This window comes from Xylona heveae (assembly GCF_001619985.1).
Source record: "Xylona heveae TC161 unplaced genomic scaffold L228scaffold_5, whole genome shotgun sequence".
NCBI classification, from domain to species: Eukaryota; Fungi; Ascomycota; class Xylonomycetes; order Xylonales; family Xylonaceae; genus Xylona; species Xylona heveae.
The window spans coordinates 1,484,101-1,499,620 of NW_017264197.1; the positions used below are offsets into that span (position 1 = coordinate 1,484,101).

At 47.7% G+C, this 15,520-nt stretch overlaps 5 protein-coding genes across 5 annotated transcripts; 2 read left to right on the top strand and 3 right to left on the bottom strand.

The window, feature by feature from the left end:
- Positions 1-292: 292 nt before the first annotated feature.
- L228DRAFT_253228 (putative dicarboxylic amino acid permease) lies at positions 293-2,119 on the bottom strand (the record flags this gene model as incomplete). The annotated part of the gene is made up of 3 exons (XM_018333736.1): positions 293-1,293; positions 1,360-1,676; positions 1,746-2,119. The coding sequence occupies 3 exons, from the start codon at positions 2,117-2,119 to the stop codon at positions 293-295; spliced, it is 1,692 nt and encodes a 563-aa protein (XP_018188520.1).
- Positions 2,120-5,460: 3,341 nt separating this feature from the next.
- Positions 5,461-6,081, bottom strand: L228DRAFT_238856 (hypothetical protein; the record flags this gene model as incomplete). The annotated part of the gene is made up of 2 exons (XM_018331085.1): positions 5,461-5,784; positions 5,848-6,081. 2 exons carry the CDS (start codon positions 6,079-6,081, stop codon positions 5,461-5,463), a joined length of 558 nt encoding a protein of 185 aa, XP_018188521.1.
- A 2,979-nt stretch (positions 6,082-9,060) lies between these two features.
- On the top strand, positions 9,061-10,593 carry L228DRAFT_268333 (hypothetical protein; the record flags this gene model as incomplete). The annotated part of the gene is made up of 13 exons (XM_018335115.1): positions 9,061-9,087; positions 9,150-9,167; positions 9,236-9,241; positions 9,346-9,351; positions 9,425-9,435; positions 9,486-9,556; positions 9,608-9,642; positions 9,692-9,777; positions 9,830-9,920; positions 9,971-10,100; positions 10,151-10,207; positions 10,258-10,306; positions 10,362-10,593. The coding sequence occupies 13 exons, from the start codon at positions 9,061-9,063 to the stop codon at positions 10,591-10,593; spliced, it is 819 nt and encodes a 272-aa protein (XP_018188522.1).
- A 190-nt stretch (positions 10,594-10,783) lies between these two features.
- On the bottom strand, positions 10,784-12,347 carry L228DRAFT_283031 (hypothetical protein). Its single transcript, XM_018336067.1, has 2 exons — positions 12,183-12,347; positions 10,784-12,119 (listed from the first exon to the last, which is right to left on the bottom strand). Exons 1-2 carry the CDS (start codon positions 12,236-12,238, stop codon positions 11,087-11,089), a joined length of 1,089 nt encoding a protein of 362 aa, XP_018188523.1. The 5' UTR covers positions 12,239-12,347; the 3' UTR covers positions 10,784-11,086.
- Positions 12,348-12,691: 344 nt separating this feature from the next.
- On the top strand, positions 12,692-14,863 carry L228DRAFT_268335 (hypothetical protein; the record flags this gene model as incomplete). Its single annotated transcript, XM_018335116.1, has 6 exons — positions 12,692-12,848; positions 12,921-13,082; positions 13,140-13,510; positions 13,573-13,666; positions 13,731-14,503; positions 14,633-14,863. The coding sequence occupies 6 exons, from the start codon at positions 12,692-12,694 to the stop codon at positions 14,861-14,863; spliced, it is 1,788 nt and encodes a 595-aa protein (XP_018188524.1).
- Positions 14,864-15,520: the final 657 nt, after the last annotated feature.

The following is a 15,520-nucleotide window of genomic DNA, read 5'->3' on the forward strand; positions in this document are numbered from 1 at the left end:
CCATAATTGCAACACTGTGGATGATCAACGTATTGAAAAAAATTCGTAGATCGTTTTGATATCTCATGAAAAATATGCAGTATATGTATGCCCCGTATAAGTACCAAGAATCCGTAAAATTTTCATCATCCCAAGGGGAAAAAAAGAAAAGAAAAGAAAAACGCCATATCCGTCATGCAATGGTGGGGTAGTTGAGAAGAGGATGAAGAATAGTCGTAGCGGCAAGAAGAAGAATAAAAGTTCAAAGAAAAATGTACAGCGTGCGTCTCGGAATCATTGATTGGCATCATGCTTAGAAGAGCCATCCAAGAGTGTACCGGTACCACTTCTGCGCACGAGTCTCCTGGCCGCGCTGGGCAGCCTCCTGAGCCAGAAATTCCTGCTCCTCGGCATCGATCGCAGCCTTGCCGCTCCAAATGTCTGCCGATTCGGGCTTGACACCAGGCGACTTCATCAGGACCTTGTAACCGAGAATCATGATCAGATAGAGCGGAATGCCAAGGTAACCAGTGATAAAGTTCTTGTAGTCAAAGTTACCATAGGTGCTGGGGTTGTGCACAAAGACATTGAAGTTCTTGAAGATGGCGATGAGGATGCAGAAGGCAAGCGCGCCGTACGAGCCCCATTTGCCAAAGGGCGCCTTGTAGGCAAGCTCGTGGTCTTGCACGCCCTGGGCATTGCGAGCACGCACAAAGTAAATGTGGCTGACCAGGATGGAGATCCAGGTGAGGAGACCAAAAATGCTGACGAGGTTGACGAAATAACCAAAAATAACCTTGGCGTCACTCGAAACATTCATAAAGGCCAAAAGAGCAATCGACGCAGACAATCCCAGCGAGTAAACGGGGACGCCCGCATTGTTGGTGTAGGCAAAGATGCGAGGTGCCTTGGCCTCAGATGCAAGACCGTAGAGGGTACGGCTGGCAATGTACAAATCCGAGTTGGCGGCCGAAATGACAAAGAGCAAGATGCACGCGTTCATGATGCCAGGCAAAACTTTGACGCCGGATAGTTTGATGGCGACAACAAAGGGAGACGCAGCAGCCGAGTTGGACTTCTTGCTGGCGAAGATGAGCTCGGGGGAGTCATAGGGCACCAGCATGCCGAGCAGCAGAACGGTGACGATGTAGAAGACCACGATACGCCAGAAGGTCAACTTGATGGCGCGAGGAATGTTGCGGCGAGGGTTCTGGGTCTCGCCGACGGTGACACCGATCAGCTCCGTGCCCAAGAATGCAAAAGTGGCCTGGACCATGGTTGCCCAGAAAGCGAGGAATCGGCCAGTGGAACCAGCTACACAGAGAATTAGCATCTGAAAATTTTACAAAAGGGTCGGGGCGAGATTCAGATAAGACGTACTTTCAATGTACTCGTGAAAGGCACCAGGATGGTGCCAGTATCGGAAGCCCTTGCGGTCATGATCGGGCCCTCCGCCAAGCACGAGAACCAGAGAGAGAATGATGAGGCCAATGATAACAATGACCTTGAAACTGGATAGCCAGAACTCAAACTCGCCAAAGAACTTGACACCGAGGTAATTGATGGCAACGATGAGAACAAGGAAGACGGCAATCCAGACTCCTGGATTAACTTTCTCAGCCGGACACCAATATTGAAGCACCAAGGCAGCAGCGGTGAGTTGGTTCGGAGACAAGATAATATACTTGAACCAATAACTAAAGACGTCATATCGTTAGTATACTTGAAAGATCGAAAATACTCATTAGAAATATCACGCTACTTACGTGTAACCCATGGAAAAGCCGAGAGCGGGATCGCAGAATCGGGTAGCATAACCAGTGAAACCACTTCCAAGAGGCAACCATGAAGCCATTTCGCCCAGAGCGCACATGACAAGGTAGACGAGGAAGCCGACCATAGAGTAGGAAATCAGAACCGATGCAGGCCCAGCGCGAGCAAGTCCGGAACCAGTACCAATGATCAAACCGGTGCCGATAGCACCGCCAATGGCAATCATGGTAACATGGCGAGCCTTGAGACCACGGTGCAGCTGAGTTCGGTCATCACCGGCTGCGGGCAGGATCTCTCCGCTTTTGGTCTCGGACTCGGGGCCCTTCTCGACCGTGTCATTGGAGGGTTTCCGATCAATGGCGGCCATTTTTTCTTTGCAGGATTGGATAAAGCTGTGGATGGGAAAAAGTAGGCGTAACGGGTGCTGAATCAATAGAGCAGTTGAAATGATTGTACAGCTTTGCCCAGCAGATTTTTTAATATAGTCACGCAGCTGAGATGGCAGCTGAACGGGTGGAAATGGAGGCAGGAGATAGATCGAGTCCCACGTCTCACAGTCACAGGTGTGTGAGTCCCTGAACTTTTAAGAGCCTCTCCCCTGAGACTCAGTAAAAGGGTAGGAGAAGTCTTCCGGGCGAAAGGATGAATAATAACGAATGTTTACTTTCAGAACCGCCTGCAAGATGGGAAAGCTCTTGGACTTATGAGGGCAGGAAATGAAGAAGATGCCACGCGCCTTATCAGTAAGACTGCGTGCCGTTGAGGATCATCCCGGGATATTTGAGCCCTGACCCTAGTAATTCGGGCGAGAGCCAAGAGATAAACTCGTGTCATGGTGGATGAGTCTTGATGCTGCTCCGGGAAAAGCGCATGTCAGTTCTTGTGAACAGAACGGGTTCCTGAGGGCCAATCCGCAGTCAGGCTGGTCCCATTCAGGTTAAGATGGACGACTTCTTCGCGGCTTCCAGGCCAAAAACCACGCCAAATTGGGCTAAATGTACCAGTCACAACCAGTGTTAGCTGATATCTAAGGCGGGTGGCGGGGAAGATTTTCTCGAAACATTGTCTGATGCGCTACAGACTTACAGGTTAGCACATATGTCGGAACTCTGGTGATTTAGGGTTGGAGAGGTCGTGCCACGGTCCGGTTAGAATCGGTCCGTGTGAGAGTTACTCACCGACTAAGCGCGCCCTTTAGCCCCTTGGCGGCAGCGCTGCATTGACATGCCAAGAGCGATTACTGCCAAAGCGGTATAAAATGGTCTTGGCCTTACATAAAATAAACTATAAGCAGAGATAAGAAAGAGATTTCTGGAAGAAATGACATACAGAAAATGCGGCTTTCCGTCTTTAAGATACAGTCGTCCCCACATCTGGGAGATTAAGTTACAAGGTGGAAGATAAGCAGAAATACGAAGTACGGAGTAATCACCGCAAGTAAGATACAGGAACGGCACGACCAGACTTCTATACTCTGATGCAGTGCGGAGTACTACGTAGGACGGCAGTCGGGAGCAGGAGCAAGGGAATTATGATGAATGGGAAATTGTCTCGACTGTTTATTTGAGCGTCCGCCTTTGGGTTTCCCGTACCTGACCGCCACCCCGCTCAATTACCATATGTGGCTTCTAGAAAACTCTGACCGAGTAGGTACTTGTGGGTGGCACCACGAGTGTGAGATTGCCCTTGTATTTGTTCGTAACCGAGGTCAGTCTACTCGTCCTCCGGAGTAGTGGAGAACCCCCGCATACAAAAACTCTCCTGCCATTAGACTTTTCGCTTATAGTGATCTGCAATTTGGGGGTTACACTGCGGGACTAATAACGAATATCAAGAATTCAATGGAGATACTTTGTCAACGAATAATAAAATGACTAGAGGAAATATATTTTACATCCGTTCTCTTGGTTGCAAACATAGTCTTTGGTGCTAACAATTCTCAGATGGCGAAGGTATGGGCAGACCGATCCGTGGGTTCCATTGGCCGCTGTGCTTTCTTCTTGAGTTGTAGTCTCGTGGATCTGATCTCAGAACCGTGTCTTGGTGACTCTCGAGCATGACTTCGTCGTCATTCAGTCCGAAGTATTCCTTATATATGGCTTCCACTCGGTTAAATTTCCGAATCGAATTTGCAATCTCGTCTGCACAAAAAGCAGACTCGTCATTCTCGACCGTGACTGGATCAACAACTTGTTGTGGAATGACAGGAAGCCGAACTCTTGCCAAGGATTGGATGAAGGGCTGTGCAAATTGAAAGTTGCGTATCCTATTGCTAATCCACCTTGATGCTGAATAGTGTAGTTGGTCGGGTCCTGTTGCAGCTTCTACATATCTTGATGTAGAAGCAAAACCAGCTCGGGTATGCGTACAACGGTAGCTTCTTTGGACCGACCTTCCCAAGTTTAATGTAATTTACACGAGGCCCCCTTTTGCGGAGGAATTCGAACTGCTTTCGTCTTTGAGAGCCTAATATCAATTTCTTAGAAGGAGGAGTACATTTCTCAGCATCTGGCATATTCCCATGAAATCTGAGAAAATCGCCCCGCTCTCGGTCCAGAACTTATCCGGTTAAATAAGTCCACACGCGATAGATTGTTCTCAATCGGTTTATTGAGGTTTGTTAAGAGGTGAATGTATAGATCAAGTTATGGAACGGCTTCAGCCGACCTGTCAAATGGCAAAAGTAAAAATTTAAGTTTTGACATGAACCGATTTGACGTCCTTCATTCTGATCCATGTACTGTTTTTTCAGATGGATATCATGCGTAAAATCCAAAACTCCTTCAATGTGAACACAGCTCCCCGCTCAAGGTGTTCCATGTTGAGCTCCGCAAGCATGCCTGATATGGCTTTCATCAGATATTATGTGACAATTTGATCGTTGAATATATTGCAGACAAGATATTCCGTAAGCTCCACTGGTTACTTTTGTCGACACGTCCATGTCGCCGCCCTAACCCGATGGATGGTGGGAGGGCCAGAGAGGAATCCTTTTGGGCAAAGACGGTGAAATAATTATTAATAAGGTTGTAATTGACTAATATATCAGCTTAATGAAGCTTTTTGGAGAGGGCTTCGGATGCTTGCACCGTTGAAGGGCCCAGTATATATAGCAGAATAGAGGGAGCGGATGAATCTTCAAACTTTGTGAATAAGAAGGTCACTTGACACATTCCTTGGAGATGGGTTAATGATAAAATCACCAACTTAGATCACTGCTCCAGCCTCCGGGGAAATCCTAGGGATTAATGCAGATTTGGTCTCTCGGTATCCGATACGAGCCGCTTCGGCTTATTTTTCTTCCAATGTCAGGAGTACTTGGTTCAATACTACTACTGTCATTTGGCAGTGACAATTAAGAGTTTATGTGACCTTGAGCTAACCAATGCACTAGCTGCCTGGTTTTAAAGTGGCCAGCACAATCACTTGATACGGATAAAAAAAGATTGGTTGATAGAAATGAATTTGTAAAATTCCAGGATGATGTAAATGAATAAATGGCAATTCCTTCACCGAATGTAGTGCATTGTTACCGAAACTTTTTAGCTTTGCTATCACTGAAAGATCAACTACGTCAGTGCAACTGGCTTGGTACTGCAAACGAAGTTAATGCATAACACAAACCACAATCCCACCATCCATGCCTTAAGGCGTGTTGTCATTCTCTTCCAAGAGCATTTTTATTTTCCCCAGGTAATTTTTTCTAGGTTACTGTGGGAACTTGCGGAAAATGTCCATAACGTGGTCGATAGGGGCTGTCATTAGTCCAACGACAGTTTCAAATGGAGGCTTGTCCGGAGCAGAGGGATGCGAGCGCGTCGGAACGAGGAGCTTAGTCCGTTCAAATGACTTGACCAGATCCTCACTCATCTGATCTTGAGATGAGGCCAAAGCATTCTCAAGTCCTGGAAGATCATCTCGCTCCTCTTCCTTGATGTGCTCTGAGAGATCCGACATGAGAGACTTCAGAGTTGGAATAAAGTCGGGGTCATTTGCTTTGAGGCCTTGGAACTTGTAAAGTGCTTCTTTGACCTGCATGGTATAAAGTTAGTCTCCGACTGAAGCAGAAGATGCGGGAGAGCATTCTCGTCATACGGTTTGATGTTCTTGACGGTCCCTATCCGCCAATTGTTTGCCTTTATCACCCAGATATTTTTCAAGAGCGGGATATATCACAAGCTCTTCTCCAATCGAGTGGCGAGCTAATTCCCAGGTAAATAGGTTCTGATATCTGGTCTGCGTGTCTTGGTCCGAAGAGTTGACAATCTTGTCATAGTACTCTTCGATCTCGCGATGATCCTGCTTGATCGCGTCCGAAATAGTCGACATATTGGATATGTGGTAGAGACAAGGAAAAGCAGCCTTGGATTTGAAGGTGGGAACTACGGTTTGGCGGTAGAGGTTTGTGATTGGAGTCCTAGGAAGGCGAGAGGAAAGCATTTCAGTAATATTTGAGCAGCCCCAAGGCTAATTTGGACGTTACACTCATTTTATGGAATGCAGGGCATCGCCGACTACCTTATATATGCTCACATGATGTCTACCTGTGTGTCGTGTCGTAGGGGTGACGTGAGGACCTTATGCACTTTTTAAAAAGAGGAGTAAACAAATGTAGGTTCTTACAAGCTCGAATGGAACCGTTCATTGGTTGGGAAAAACTCCCGCCGTTTAGATATGTTAGATAAACTATGGCACATAAGAGACCCTGAACCGTACTGAATATTATTTATATTCTTGTCACGGCCTAGAAAGAATAGACGTTTTCTTACTTAGATTGGAAAATTCTGCAAAGTTCATATGACTGAGCAATTCTTCTGTAAGTCGGACGCATAATCAACAGCGGAGAAAGCTCGTGCTCTAGAAATAAATGTACGAAGAATCAATCTTTCAGCAATCCTTCTTGGTTTCAACAGATTCTATCATGAAATTGCGGGGGAATAAGGTAGATACTAGGGAAGTCGTCATGATGATTGAGCAAATCATTGCGAAACAATTACCAGTGCTCCCTCCTCATTCGCTGACTTGACGGGCATCTGCCGACCGGTTTCCTGTGTCTCTAACCAGTCCGAGACTAGAGGGGATTCGTTGCTTAGTAAGGAAATCGTCCACCATAACATGTTTCCATATTTGGAATGACATCTTCCCCGTCTTTCAATTTGGCGGCAAAAGGTCTCGCCTTCTGCAATCGAATATAACACTTATGCGCAAGAGAATTTTGAATTTTGCTCATTACGTCTTCTCCAGTCTACCTGGGCTGTGATGCTGCTATACCGTCGCGCCAGACTACACAGTTGAGGCTGTCAAAAATCAAGGTCGAATTGACCGCCTTTCTCAATCGCATTCAAAAACAGTTTCACTCGTCCGCGAAACATAAAATTTTTTATCCAGTCAGGATGTGTGATCGCGGCCAAATTTAGGCAAGAAAAGTTGGCTCAAAGTAATACATGGTGCACCCATAAACTATTACACGACAACGGCTGGATGTGCCACTGGGCACGGAATAAATTTTCAAGTGAGACATTATGCGAGTGGTCACTATGGACGCAGCAGTTCCATGGTGCTAATGACATATAATGGCGGTCTGAGTGCTTTGTTCAAAGTCGTGATCCCCGATCCTTGCTCATTCGTCGTTCTTTATGTTTCTTTGTAAAAGCAAATGCAGAAACAGTGTTGATAGCTACCAGGGACGAAGAAAAGAGCAGGGGATCTCTTTGTTGTTGAGCATGATGCACTGTGATGACTTGGTAGGGAAATCCCAACGCCGTATCTCGAATCCATGCACCAATCACTGCATATGCCGAGAGAAGAGGGAAAGGGTTGCAGAATCGGAGACCTGCGCTAGCAAGCGACGCCATAACCCTAGATTTCTCTTGATTGATCGAATAACTGCGGTAAAGTTTTTGGGTATACCTACCCATTCGTTGACCTCCATTTCACAGGAAGTTGGTCGGCAAAATCATCTTACAAATCTAGTCGCATCCCGCGTCTGCGCTTTTTGAAGCAGATCGGATCAAATAGCTAGCGAAATAAAACTTCCTCGCGTTTCCCATATGCAGCCAAGCGACCGGCAAGTGGCGATCCTTGATGTCGAGGCTGAGTGAGCTTCAGCTCGAATCATTCGGCTTAAGATCCCGGGGGTCACCGTGCCTCTCCTGCTGTGTGCCCCTCCAGTTGACCTTAACAGCCCCAGCACAGAACAGTACTCGTACAGCGAGTGAACTGTAGTATTTGCTTCGGCGGATTAACCATTCTTCCTTTCTCTCTTACCCCACCAGACCTTGTCGATCATGATCAAATTGACGAGTCGTTTCTTGTTTGTCTCAGATGCCTTGTGTGTGCTTTATTGCTCGTCGCTGGCCAGTCGTCATCGCGATCAAATGACTGTAGGCTGGCAGCGGAACTAACAAGGAGCAAGGACTAGTAGAAAGTGGTGGTGTCGACAGAGTCGTTATGTATTGCTCGGGCCTACCCACTTTGGGATTGACATTCAGCGGCAAGCGCGCCCATCTATGAGGTGCCTTGATCGCAGGCGATTTATCAAAGCGTCCCGTGGCTTCTGTCTTGATGAGCCCCAGTCTCCACATTTCCCACAAGTGCCCCTCCATGCCCGCTGCCCCTGCGTCGCTGAGGCCCATCAACATGCCATCCTGCACGTGTAAGTGGCCACTTGGTCTCCCGGATCCTTTACGCTATACCAGTGCAGCCGAGATCCGTGAAAGCGAAGTCAGTCCAGCTCCTGATTCTCCCAGTGTGATTGACGAAAACGGACTTGATTCGAATTATGTGAGAGACGATGCGTAAACTTGATGACAGAGGCGCCACTCGGTGCTGATGCCCCATGACGCCGGGCGCTGCCTTCAACTAATTATTGACAGAAGCACAGGAGACTTATCTCGACGACCGGGCCAGGCATGAGGATCACCCCTGGGGATCAACTTGGTCGAATTTAGCTTGGTTCTGGAGACAGTACGATCCATGTGCTCTGAATCTTTCATTTTCCGGCATGGGTTGAAGCTCAAAGAGAAACTCGCTGGTTTTCAGCCGATGCACCGATACTATCGTATTATGTGCTCAAGGCGCCCCAGTTGCCCCTCCCACACACGGATTATCCTGTCCCAAAAAAATGTTAGACCCTGTATATCCGCTTGCTGCCCTGTCTTACCTGGTAGCGCAGATTATTTTTTGAGGTTTAAGAAATCCCGTTCCTGTCACTTTTGTGCTTTCTTCAATTTCTCCTGTCGGTTCTCTTTCTCTCGGTGATATTGTTTCTGTTTGCTCCTTTTAGAGACATCTCCATCGAAGACGGAGATGTCACCTCAAGTTAATATCCCTCTGGTAAGTTTCTGGATATCACTGGTGAAACTGTTTAATTGAGCTGTTGCGCTGACATACCAAAGGCCGCGAATATTCTGGGTGTAAGTTGGCCTATGCCGTCTTTGTATTTCCACTGAGCCAATCTGACCCTAAACATAAAAGACAATAGGGACTGGTAAGTTCCGTACACAATTGCAAAGAGAATCATGCTGATAAATGCAGTGTAAGCATATTTGAAGCTCGAAATTCGAAGCCACAAAGCTAACAGCTTTTGCGCAGCTGTTGGTGCGTTCAGGTATGGATCTGTCCTCGATAGTACGATGAATGCGATTTTACTAACATATCATCTATGTCTTAGCTGATTCCTCAGTAAGTCGTTCTGGGACACAAACGCAGCGACAGCAGCTGATTAATTTCAGGATATGGTATAATTTTCGGAGGAAGAATACGGATGGGTTACCAGGCCCTATGGTTTTGCTCTGGGCAATTTGTTGGTCTTCATGAATCCACGATTTTTCAGGACGGTCATTGATAATGCTAGGCGCGGTGCCATTTGGTGTCTACTCCATAGTGCAGGTAGGTTTTGGGAGACTCGGACGGATATCTGTTTGCTCACAAGCCACAGAACTTCAATATCCCAATCCAAATACAACCTCAGTGTCTCTGCGCTCTATCACTAGTCACCTATGCACAGATTCTTATCTACCACAAGTGAGCACAAACTGTTGTTCACATTAAATACATTTTGCTCATCGTTCCTCAGTCGATGGAGCCCCTGGAAAGCTTCTGTCTTTGCTGTGGCCATTGGTATCTCATTTGCAGGAATTGAGGCACTGTTGATTCTCACCCTGAGGGTATGTGCCTCTTCTACTCCGATTGCATCCAGAATTCTAATATGGCTCAGATACCCTACAGCCACGGAGTCTCGTGGCCAATTACACTCATTGGAATTCTTGCCGCTGTTCTTCTTGCCGCTGGCTTAATACCCCCCTATTTTGAGCTTGCAAAGCGTAATGGCAGAGTAATTGGCATAAGTATATGATTTACTGGCTATTGTGTAAGCCCTATGCTAACAGTCACTTAGATTTTATTTTCTTGACAGTGGATTTCTCTGGTGCTTTCTTCTCCACGCTCGCTCTCGGTATGAAGCTCGCCAGGCAAAGCCTGTACGATAGCTAACATTTAGAAAAGCGGTGCAGCACACGTTTGACATTCTAGGAGGTATACTTTACATTGTCTGGTAAGTGTTTACTTGTGCCCTATTTTCTGGATGGGCTCTGAGCCGCTTTATTCAGTATGCTTTTGGAAATTGGAATTTTCCTCTCACACGGAATCTGGCTTATTCGAACACGCAAACTTCGCCACGAAGCAAAACTTTCTGGGAAATCTATTGACGAAATCCTCGACGAACGACAACATGGGAACGAGCCGAAAATATACGAGCAGAGCTCAGCACAGTCGACAGATCTTGAATTAGGAAACAAGGGCGATCAAAAACACATTGCATCAGAAAAGAGCGAGCATTAGAATTTCGTTTGCAACGTTTATTTCTGCTACAAAAGATGACAAAGGCTTTTTCGGCATTTACACGGACTGCTACATACGGGGATGGCGGCTTTTTGCTCTTAAAAACTTTAAAGATGTGCTTAAACTCACTGCGCAAGCAACTCCCAGCGCTGCTGGATAAAAGCTTACCGATGTATCTGAAAACGTTCAAGGGGGAGGAAGACTTTCTTTAGTATTCTGTCTTTTAGTATATTGTCCTATCCGTTGATGTTTTTAATCTTGGTTCGATAAGCTTTAAGCCCTGACCTTATTTGCATACCTAATTACAGTTATTAGGACACATTGATGAATGCACAACCAAAGCATAAATTCCAGGCATGAGAAGGTAGCAGCTCAATTTGTAAGAGCAGCTCTCAAATCCAGCCTTGGTAATATTTCAGGAGTATCTATGTGACGCTCAACTACCTTTGCCTAAATTCATCGCCGCCTAGCGCATTGAATTTGCCCTTTCCCGTTATCTTTGTCGTCTTTCTCCTCTAGGAGCACGATCCCCGTCCTCCGAACCCGATCCATAATCTCTTCCCTCTGTTTCTCGCCTAGACCGCCGCCGCTCTCTGGTCCTTTCATAGACGTCTTTTCTTATCGGGCTCTTAGCTCGGCGTACTCGCTCACCATCCTCAGAGAGGTTTCTGTTTCGCTGTTTGTCTTTGGCAATTTCGCGAGAAATTGACCTACGTCTATATTCCCTTCTCTCTGAAGAACCCGCTCGCCCGGGGTAGCGGTCTCTATCGGTGTCACGGGACCTCGACCGGCGACGACTATCTCTCTCCCTAGCATCTCTAGATCTTGGCCGATGATGACGCCTGCCGTGTCTCGCTCGGTGCTCCTCGTCATCATTTCTTTCGCCCTCGTCCCTCCTACTGCCATGCGAACGATGATGTTTATGATGATGTCTGCTGCCTCGACCCTCTTTGCGACTTCGGTCTTTCCGCTTGAGCTGTGCCAGCGCCGCCTCAACTTCCTCTTTTTTCTCCTGTATCAGATACTCTTTCATCGGATCATCTTCGTCATGATCTCGCAGTAGTTCTGCAAGCTCTCTTTCCTCCTTCAGTAATGGTCGGCGCCTCTCTTCTTCTTCACTCTCGCTTTCATCTGATCTCCTTCTCCTTTTTCTTCTGTGTTCCTCATCTGCACCTCTCTCTGGCAAGTCATCCTCTTCGGGCGCTGGGCCACTCGTATTATCGAAAACCTCCTCGTCATCCTTGCGCTTGTACCGGGTGTGGTCGACTCTAAGTACTCGTCCCATGACGGTTGCACCACCTAGGTTGTCTACCGCCAAGTCTGTACTGCGCTGGTCTTCATATTTCAGGAATGCGAAGCCTTTGGATTTCCCCGTCTCCTTGTCTCGTACGAGATTGATGTGTACGGGCTCGCCGAATTGCGAGAAGATTGTAACAATGTCTCCTTCTGAGAGATCGAATGGAAGACCACCAATATAAATATATGCTGTATCGCGATAGTCGGCATGCCACGATCCCTCTGGGGTTCTGTGGAATTCAATTTATGTAAGTATATCAATGCGACGTAGATCATTTGAGCTATGCACCTACATGCCAGCCTCCAGCTCGCGCTTGTTCAGCGCCTGGATTTCCCGGATGGTGTTCATCCTGGGGCCTTTGATGTAGGCTTATCGACCAGGAAATGCACTCCACAAATTATCAAAAGGAGAGCGGCGCTTAGTAAATGGCGATAGGGAGCTATAGAGTGTAGAGTTGGAAGCTAGACCCTGGTGGTTGCGGCGTTAGGCGGACAAGAGCAGCAGATGGAAATTTGGCGAGGCGAAGCGCGGCAACCGACGCAATCCCAACTGGGGTCTCAGGAGGAAGCGCGCATGAGATTAAACATTCAGCATTAAGGAACATTTTACTTTCTTCGACGCGGTGGAAGGGTCTCTTTAATATCTATTGGAGCCTTGAGGACCTGAGGGTGCACTCTGTGCCAGGTCCGTCACCTCAATCCCACTTTCACCACTCTGTCACCTGCATCTCCCGCATGAAACGCAATCTGTCTCAACGCGTTGGAGAGCTTAGTATAAACAAATCGGCCAACGAACCCCACAATGGTCGAAGTAGGGCAACGGCCATCCTCATGGACGGACCGTGGCACTTCAAATAGGCCGAAAAGCTCAGATGATTCAAAATCCGACATGTGGTCGTCCATGTTGGACGGCGTTGCCAGTGGGAAAAGGTTGCCGGAGAAGAATATTGTGGTCCTGGGTTCGTGAAGCTCCACAACGCAATGAGGTCCTCCTAAGTCAGGCTTCATAGACTGATACTTTGCTACTACAGGCGGCTCTACGGAAACTCAAAAGGACTTTCTTGAATCATTATCAGAGGACCATTCCAGAACACGTCGGCCGACAGGCCGGCATTCAAGACGACCTCCCCCAATTGCGAACCAGTTCGTTTTGGGATACACCTACCACGACATACTTGATGCAGATCACGAAGGTACACTTTATTTGGAAAGCCCCGAAAGATTCTTCTTGCGCTAATATCTAATTAAAGATATTCTTGCCCGTCTGTCGCTCTACCTCCTCGCCGATCCATCTCCAGTCTTTGCTCCTCTTCTAAAGCCTCACCTCACGAAACGCACGATACCGAATACTCTTGTAGTAATTATTCTCGACTGGGCCACGCCATGGCTATGGTTGCGCCAATTGCGGGATTGGATACGCATGCTGCGGTCAGTGACGAACGGGCTGGACAATGGTGCACATGATGCTATGGAGGAAGTGATGATGGACTGGCGAGACCGAAGACGCGGCGCACCCCAAGATAGTGGCGGAGGGGGCCCAAGAATGGATGCACCCTTGCCACTAGGTCCTGGCGAGTGGGATGAAGCATTAGGACTGCCTTTATGTGTTGTTTGTCAAAACGTGAGTAGACGACCTGTCCAGGATGTTCCATATCAACTATAGTCATACTAATTACTCTCCAGTCCGATAAAATCGATACTCTAGATAAGGAGCGCGGGTGGAGAGAAGAAGATTTTGACTTTGTTCTCCAATCGCTCCGAACCGTTCTTCTCAAGCGTTCGTACCCAATACCTTTAACTTTCAAACCCCCTTCGGACATTTCTAACATTAGCCATACCAGACGGAGCCTCACTCATCTACACAACCCCTTCTGTGCCCAGCTCTCTCCAACCTCTCATCCACTTCTCCCTGGGCATCCAGTCGCCCCTCAAGCGAGATTCATTCCGGCACAACATTATCGACCGCGACAAGATTCTCATCCCTCCGAACTGGGACTCATGGGGCAAAATCCGAATATTGCGCGAAGGCTTTGAAGTCGAAGCCATCAACGCCGGCTGGTCTGTTGACATCCAGCCCCCACGTCAGACTGCTTCCGCGGAGCTCCAACGGCCCGGAAACGCCGCCATTCTCAACGGTAACAACCCCACCGACACGCATCCACAGCCCCAAGCCGAAGCCGAACATGAAGAGGCGGAAGATGTAGAGGAGGGAGAGCAAGGCGCGCTCTCTCTTTACGAGCAGACCGTCCAAGACCCCAAACACACTGCCGCATTAGCCCCAACCAGTCAATTCGGCCGCCAAGCCGGCCGCCAAGACGACGTCAAGAGCACCAGCACACAAGACTTTCTCGCGCAGCAGATTGACGTGCTCGAAAAACTGCGCGTAGAAGACCACACAAATACTCTCAAGATGAAGGCCATTCGAGAAGAGCTAAGGGATAGTCACGGAATGACTCCCTCGATGTCCCACCCCACCGACGACGAGGGGCGAGACCGCGACCAGGCTCACCGCTTGGTCCAGGATGATGGAAAAGTCAATGAACATATCGGCCCTGTGCACTTTAACATGGGCGGCATTCAGGTCGATGCCGAGGATGTTTTGAAAGGAATAAAGGTATTTACTCCTATAGTTATTTTCTTCCATTTTCTATTCTCTTCCTTCCCCCCCCCCCTTCTTTTTCCCTCTTCTTTCCTTCTTCTCCCCTCCGTTTGGTCTAACATGATACCTCTTCGTCATTCACAGGAACGCGAAGCTTCCCGTGAAGCTACAAATACAACTACATCCTCTGGCATTGCCACCACGTCTACTGACCGAGAGCGTGAGCGCGAGCGCGAAACTCCCGCCCCGTCCACCCCCGACGCCAAATCCCAAAACGAAGCTCTCGCTTCGTTCTTTGCAGGCTTAATGAAGCGAGGAGGCGCAGGCGGAGCTGCAGCAGGAGGAGGAGCTTCTTCGTCCGCTAGTCCGCGGTAATGATATGAATTACCCCCGCCATTGCCTAATTTTCTATTACATCCCTTCTAGCGTGCATACTTTCCTGCTACATCCTTTTGTAGATAGGCAAAGGGAGAAGGGCAGGTTCAAGCCTTTAAATGCGTGAAGGTAAATTGTTGGGGAGCAGGGAGGGGCGATGACAGTGGAATATAGCATTGAGATATGGTCATCATTCAAAGAAGAAGCGTATCGAGGGCAATGTGTTATATGGCGGCATAAAGCTAGCTAGCTGGCTGGATTTTCTCTTCATTTCTCTATTACTCGTTTCATTTCACCCATGGGACAAGCGGCGTCGAGGTTAAACGCAATTGCTTCCAAATACCTACGGTACCTAGTTTGCTTGCTCGCATTATTATTCGTCATTCGTTCTTTTCAAATACCTACCTACATATTTTCTCGGGCATACTTTCACAAAGTAATTCGTGGTTTTATCTCGTCTAGCTAGGCCGCGGAATATGCATGCATAGTTGTGTACTAGATAAAGATATTCAATCTACACTCTAGACTCCGTGTCCTGCCGATTGCATGTGGATATTTGCATTTTATGTAAAAGCGGTTAATATATACAAGTAAGGGGTTAAAGTTGGCATGACAAAGTATCGTGTCTCGTGAGTGATCATGTTGCTAGTGGGATAC

Excerpts from the sequence above, each read along its gene's own strand:
- L228DRAFT_283031 (XM_018336067.1), bottom strand. The coding sequence starts at position 12,238 with ATGAACACCATCCGGGAAATCCAGGCGCTGAACAAGCGCGAGCTGGAG. Across the intron at positions 12,120-12,182 it reads CGCGAGCTGGAGGCTGGCAT|AACCCCAGAGGGATCGTGGC; the intron begins GTAGGTGCATAG and ends TGAATTCCACAG.